Raw genomic sequence first — 7,002 nt, 5'->3', positions numbered from 1 at the left:
CACCTTGACAACAATGCACCAGGCACGCCAAACATGGTGTTCATCTTTTTTCCATTCCATATTCCTCTTGTTAGAATGTGGTGCCTTTGTTGCATAAGACAACTATTTGGCTTGGCGTTTTGGACCAAAGAGAACTCTTACGTAAAAAATTACCATCACAGATGATTTTAATCATCCAATTTATCATTATTTGGATGGTCAAGGAATAGAGGATGAACCCAATGAGAAGTTCCAGGCAGATTGATTTTGAAATACGTGTCAATTGGTTTTGAAATAATTCTCCACTGTTTGTTATTCATTCTATCAACTCTTAAAGATTACTTATGCTGATATTTTTCTTAGCTGTGAAATCTTGAACTTTGGTATGCCATGCTTGCCCTAGTTAAATTAGAGAAAGGTCCATATCTCTATGTTGCAAAAGATCATAGTTAAGAAGTGTAAAGAAGTTCATTTCAAAGATTTCAAAGTTTTAGCTTGAAATGAACCTCTTATTGGAGGCGAGGTTTACAATTCAAGGTCGACCTGTGTATTTTGTCATCCTATCTATAACTTTTTTTTTAATAATTGATGCAGTTGCACGATAGGATTTTGCTTTTTTGTGGATCTATTGTAATTTTGTTTTTGGGTAAGTAGATGGTAGGGGATTTGATTGAGTTTATAATTCTTGTTAGTTGCTATTTTTATGTTTCTAGAGTCTTATCAGAAGGTGAAATCATCCATCGATTTGTTTTTTATTTTGAGGTTGGATTGTTGGAATGACTTGAAACTTTCGTGGCTGCTGTGCAAGTTTGTTGTTCTCTCTCCTTCTCAATATACTTTTTCGATTCGAATCTATCTTTCCCTTTTCTTGTTTTTTTTTTTAGTCTGCTATTAATCATTTTCTTAGCTCTCTGTTGCAATATTTATTAAACCAAGCTTGAACTCTGTTTCTGGGTGGTAGTTACAGCCCCACAGTATTGGGTTGATATCCCATTTCCCTAATATTTTCACCTTGACGGTAGGAGCCTTGATTCCTATCCTTGGGCGACCTAACCCGTGAAGTTTGGTAGCAAAACTTTACTTTCCCTGTGAGAATCTACTTTAATTGCAGAACTGGTTCCCTTCTACCACCAGATTCAATTTCAGATATTAAATATGATTTGTTTACCTGTTAATATGAGGGTTTTCGATTGGATTCACCAACCCCATGAGCTAGTGTTCTTCCATAAAAAATTCAGATTGATTGGACTCCATTTGGAAGAGTTCTATCAACTGCAACTAATTCCCTTGCTGCTAGTTCATATTCTTATCATGAGGAAGAAGAAGGTGAAACTTCTTCTTAATTACAATCAAGGGACAAATCCCTGATTCTTTTCTGTTATAAGTCCTTTCTAAATGCTATTTTAATTTTTATCCTCAGGCCCTGCTCTTGTTTACCTTCACTTCAGTTTAATCACAAAATTACTTCTGCCACTGCTACTTGATTTTCTTGTCATATAGGTGGACTCATAGTGACCCTAATCAGGGTTATTGAGCCCGGGATCATATAAATACTGCTATCAAGAACATTCAGACATCTATTTTGTGACACTTGTGACATTCTGTTTTCTTTCATGAATTGTTGCCAGGTGAGGATTCATACCTTGATAGATTCTTCAAATCAACTGCTCACATGGATCCAATGGAGGTATAGTTCTGATTCAAATCTTTTCAGTTCCATCATCTGGTGATTGATTAAAAGAATATCTTCTTTACTTTCATTCTGATATTTCTTTATCTTTAATGTATATTTGTGCTATGTAGCGTGCTTTATTTCTTGAGAAAGACACTGAAATGGAAGCTGCACATTTGGTAGCAGCTAGTGCTGGTGATACAGAGGCAAGTATTTTTTTAAGGGCTGAGTAGATATTTTCTAAAGTAATATCATCTACTTCTGAAGCTGGGAGGTTATAACCAAACTATTAGATGTTTGCATGTGTCCACGTTGAGGTTTGGGATCCAAGATTGTAAGCAAACAGTTACATTTTCAACAGGTTGGTACCCTTAAGATAAAAAATAATTTAAATCTCAAGAAAGAGCATGCAGAAGGTATCTTCTGTATCTATGCTGTACATGACCCATCCTGGAGGCCCATCATTTTGGAATCCCCTACAAGCTGACTGGCATATTTATGTGGTTGGACTATTCTCTTCTTTTGACTCCATTGTTGTTTGGATAATGAGGAAAGTATATATATGTAAATCTAGTTTCGGTCCTTTTCATTTTCTCATTCGGTTGGTGGATTTCTAATGTGCAAGCCAACTAATAATGGGCCTTAAAATCTCCTATTCATCCTTTATTAGGCATTAGTTTCAAAGGATTATGAAATAAAAACAGCATTTTATCCAAGATGAAGAGGAGTTGGAAGGCCTCTTATTTCCCTTGTAATTAGATTTAGGGACAATTTCCTAGATCTAGTAGATAAGAAAAAATATTTCAAAACAAGTAGGTTTACAAGAAAATTAAGTGTAAAACAAAGTTAAACCTACTTGTTTTGTAATATTTTTCTTATCTAGTGGATTTAGGTAATTTTCCCTTGGATTAATGCATTAAAACTGTGGCTGAAGGTTTATTTCTCATTGTAGTTTAGAATTTAATGCCTTTTGTTCTTGTTTCCTTTTTAGGCTCCAGATATTTGGTAAATCATTTTTGTTCGGACCAATCAATTATGGGACTTAACTCCTAAACACCCCCCACCCAAAAAAAATAAAAAGTAAAAAAATCAGTGAATCAATTCTTGCCATTCATCCTTTAAAAGGTGTCAATTGTTTTTTGTGTACAGTAAGAACTGCCAAGAACAATTTCAAGGGATTATAGAATAAACCAGCTTTTATTGAAAGAGATTTATAGAGAAGGGTTGACCGTGCTTCTTTTTCTTTTTTACTTTTCAACCATTTGTCCAATGCCTTTTAGTTTGTGTTGATGGTGTATTTCTCTTCTATTTAGATTAGAAATTAATGTAATGTCTTTGTTCTAATATATTGTTATTCCTATTCAGACTCCAGATATTAATACAGATGTGGATACTCATTTTATTTGTTTCTCATGCGTGGGTGGTATGTAGCTTCAACTTTTCCACTGTAATTTTTTGTCTGACAATTTATGAACTGAGTTGTGCTAAGAAATACAAAATAATATATAGTATGGGACTACTAATTCTCACCCAAAAAAGAAAAAAGAAAAAGTTTAACAGTGTATGCCAATTGTTTATTGGAATCTCCTTTTGTAGGAGAACTTTATGAGCTTGATGGAAGAAAGTCGCAACCCACATCACATGGTCCATCCTCACCCAGCAGCTTGTTGCAGGTAATCCACATCATCTTAATTCACTTTTGAATCTTCAATTTTTTCGAGGAAAAAAATCATTGGAATATTAAAGTACTCATCCATGCAATTTTCTTCCTATGCAACTCCCCAACCTCCCCCCCCCCCCCCCAACCCCCTTTTTTCCCCATTCATAACCCACATGGCTTAAAATGGAAGCTGAAATCATCAGAATGGAATTAATAAGCTTATAAAGGGATTGTCATTCTAAGTTCTGTAATACTTAACCATTTGTGTTAAATTGGTCATCTCGTTTTTAGTACTCGAGCCTGTTGCTTTATGCTTGTTCTCACATAAGTAGGTTATTTTCCTTGCCAATCTCCTGGTGTAGAGAGAGTCTGAAATTATTGATGGTTTTATTTCATGGCAGGATGTAGCAAAAGTCATAAAATCGATTATCCAAAAGAACCCCAACTCCATGAATTTTAATGTTATTGCACTCTCGAGGAAAAGTTCTGGTGCATCATAAAGGTGGCATTTTAAAAAGGTTTCTTCCTGTGTTGTCCTTCATTTGCAACTACTAGTTAGTCTTAACAGTACACTGGGAAGAAATGGTTTTGTTTTTTTTTCCTTTCAGTGAATTGTTAATATGAAACACTTTTGGCATCCTTGCTGCCTTCACTGAAAGAAATCACAGATATCTTTGTGCTTCCTTTTGTGATACTTACTCCAGGTTTTCTTCAATGCATTTACTGTTCACTGATTGTTGTTATGTTTTAAACCACTTGATGATGTGACCATTCTTAATGAATATTTTTATTACCCTGTGTGTAATTGGAGTCAGAATTGGCCTTCCGGTCTGGTTCAGTAGAATCTTGAGCTGACATAATAATAAAAAAAGGAAAAATACTCCTTTTCTCTCTCTGCCACCCCTTGCAAACCCGGGGAGACCCCTGCAACCCCCTCTCCCCCTCTTCCTCCCTTGCTTCCCTTGCCAGATCACTCTTGGTCAAATCGGATTGGACTCTCCAGCTTCGCCACAGCCCCGTACCCTACTCCTGCAGTTTCCGTCTTCTGGTTCCAGCTCCGGTACTTACCTCCCAACCGCAGCACAACTCGCCTCCGCACTCTTTGGTGAACCTGAACACTGTTCTCCAGTTCTCTGCTACATGCACCTCCCGTACTTTCTTCTGTAACTGTGGCCTACCAAAATCTCCATGTTTTCCACATTCACTCACACACACTTGAATGGATGGTGCTCTCTCACACATGAATGTGGCTGAACTTGTGACACTGATGTTATTGGTCGTAAACTCTTCAACTCAAATTTGAAGTAGGCTTCGATTCTGATCTTAGAATAGAAGAAAAGGGTAGTGGATTGTCTGTTCTTACGTCCACAATAGCTGTTTCCTTGGATTGCAAGTTTCCGAGTGGGCATGAAAGAGCAGAGAGCAGTAACCCGCGTACACAACGATGGGGCGTGAGGGCTGATGTGGGGAAGGAGGGGAGTGCAATAAATGTGAAGAGGTTAACTATCCAAAAAAAAACATAAAAAAGGGTAAATTACACGTATCTCCCCTGAGGTATTATCTAATTGCATTTTCATCCGTGAGATTTGGAAAATTATATGTACCTCCCCAGAGGTTCAAACTAAGTAACAATAAAACCCAATCCGTTAATTGTACACGTTAGTTGCTAATGGTGGCAATTTTTAAGTTCTGTTATGATCAATATACCTTTGATGGGTAAAATGACACAAATACCCTCTTCTTCTTTTACAAATGTAGATACCCAATATTACTACTATCACCGTTGCCACAACCACCACCACCACCACCCACCATAACCGCCCTCTTCTTCCTAATCTTCTATTTTTTTTGCTCCACTTTTCTTTGCACCATAGCCGACATCACTCTCCTTTCTTCTTCCATTTTGGAAACCTAATTTAATTAAAATCCTCAACCCAAAGAACTCACCCCAAGGCAATCGTCTTCCCAAAGGGCACATAGACAAACTCCAGCCCTAGCCCCAATCTAGAAAAACCCTAACCTTTAGAGAAAACGCCAAATCAGGATTCGATTTTTGAAAATTCTGAAGAACCCTAACCAAGAAAACCTCAAGGGCTCTTTCGTGTGAGAATCTCCTTACTTTCCACATTTAGCTCTTTCATGTGAGAATCTCTTTACTTCCCACATCTATTATCATCATTATAAAATTCTGGATCTGTTTTCAACATTAAAATTCAATCTTTCTTTTAGTTTCTTGAATTCTTACCCTTACGAGCCCCTGGGTTTCAAATGTGGTTCCATACATAGCCATCGTGGCTTCTATTTTGAACATCTTTGTGGTTGCAAAATTTGATTTTGATAATGTTTTCTTAGTCCTATGGCAAGTATGATTTCAGAATACCCAGTTACAGATTCTGTTTTTAAATTCTAATTTCAGGTTTCTCTTCTACTGCTGAATTGAGTTAATCACAGCAACCATCTTTCCCCGTACTGCCATCTCCATTTTCTTTGGATTATTGTACAGATGAGATATTGAAATAGATCATCATCACCTCCCAATGGAAACAGAGCCCGGGAAGGTGATTGCTCTTTCGAAAGTTGCAGCCCATCATCCAGGATACCAAGGAATCTTTTGAATCTATCCTACCATATCCCCAAATCCCATTATAATATTAAAAGTAAACTCCAGAAATCAAGCTGGGCGATAGCTACAAAACAGTTCTGGTTTCAAGGAAGTATATCACAGTACGATTGGAATTAGGGTATGAGAAGTTGGGATTCGAAAATTGGTTTTTCAAAATGGGTTTAAATGCAAAGGTTTTCTTGGTTAGGTACTTAATTCGAAAATGGGTTTTTTAAAATAGGGCTGCACGGCGGTGATGGTGTTAATGGTGGGTGGTAGTGCTGGTGGTGGCTACGGCGGGCAGTTTGGTCAATTAACACTGTTGTAATTATAATGTTTTTAGTCACCAGTTAACGGACTGGGTTTTTTTGTTACTGAGTTTGAACCTTAGGGGAGGTATGTGTAATTTTTCAAACCTCACGGATAAAAGTGTAATTAGGTCATTTTTTGGGGGAGCTACGTGTAATTTACCCATTAAAAATGAGAAGAGGCAAGCGTTGTACAGGGGGGTTTGAGTTTGGACCGCCAAGTTCGAGCCCACCTAGGTCTTTCAAAAGCCCGATAGGTCTTGGGCCAGTCATTTCACGAGATGGATCACTGTTGGGATTTCTAGGCCCAAGGTTGTGCTGATCTGAACCCAACTTTATTTATAAGACTAAATTTCCCTCCATCAGCCGGTGAATAGAAAGCCACCATCCTAGGGTTGACAAACACCTCCTAAGTTTTTTAGTATTGTCCCCACAATATCCATCCGATACCCACTGCAAGCATCTGAAACCACCTCAGTGAATGGATGGGTATTGTGGGAAAAATACCTAGCGATCCATAGTTCTAAAGAACATTAAATTTCGATTAAATACCACCAGTTTCAGATGCGCGCAGTAAGGGAAACTGGGTCCTATGTTATCACATTTATTTTTATGAAAGAAAATTTTTATCATTTAACATATGTAATCAGAAAAACTTGTCATAATGACTAATCTCGAAATATGAGTAAGGTTATTGTCTCAGTTCACAACTTTTGTTTACAATAAGATTTTCTTTATATGTAGATGGTACATTCAGAGTGACGGAGATCACTTTCATGTT

The 7,002-nt window shown here is 37.2% G+C and overlaps 1 protein-coding gene across 1 annotated transcript; it reads left to right on the top strand.

Annotated features, from left to right (window-relative positions):
• Positions 1-1,509: 1,509 nt before the first annotated feature.
• On the top strand, positions 1,510-4,003 carry LOC122648414 (ubiquitin carboxyl-terminal hydrolase 3-like). Its single transcript, XM_043841625.1, has 5 exons — positions 1,510-1,666; positions 1,783-1,857; positions 3,017-3,074; positions 3,248-3,324; positions 3,713-4,003. The coding sequence occupies exons 1-5, from the start codon at positions 1,652-1,654 to the stop codon at positions 3,809-3,811; spliced, it is 324 nt and encodes a 107-aa protein (XP_043697560.1). The 5' UTR covers positions 1,510-1,651; the 3' UTR covers positions 3,812-4,003.
• The last annotated feature ends 2,999 nt before the right edge of the window (positions 4,004-7,002 follow it).

Source organism: Telopea speciosissima, unplaced genomic scaffold, assembly GCF_018873765.1.
Source record: "Telopea speciosissima isolate NSW1024214 ecotype Mountain lineage unplaced genomic scaffold, Tspe_v1 Tspe_v1.1018, whole genome shotgun sequence".
Classification (NCBI taxonomy): Eukaryota; Viridiplantae; Streptophyta; class Magnoliopsida; order Proteales; family Proteaceae; genus Telopea; species Telopea speciosissima.
This window is presented reverse-complemented; position numbering and strand designations above follow the sequence as displayed.

Excerpts from the sequence above, each read along its gene's own strand:
- LOC122648414 (XM_043841625.1), top strand. Across the intron at positions 1,858-3,016 it reads CTAGTGCTGGTGATACAGAG|ACTCCAGATATTAATACAGA; the intron begins GCAAGTATTTTT and ends ATTCCTATTCAG. Across the intron at positions 3,075-3,247 it reads TTGTTTCTCATGCGTGGGTG|GAGAACTTTATGAGCTTGAT; the intron begins GTATGTAGCTTC and ends CTCCTTTTGTAG.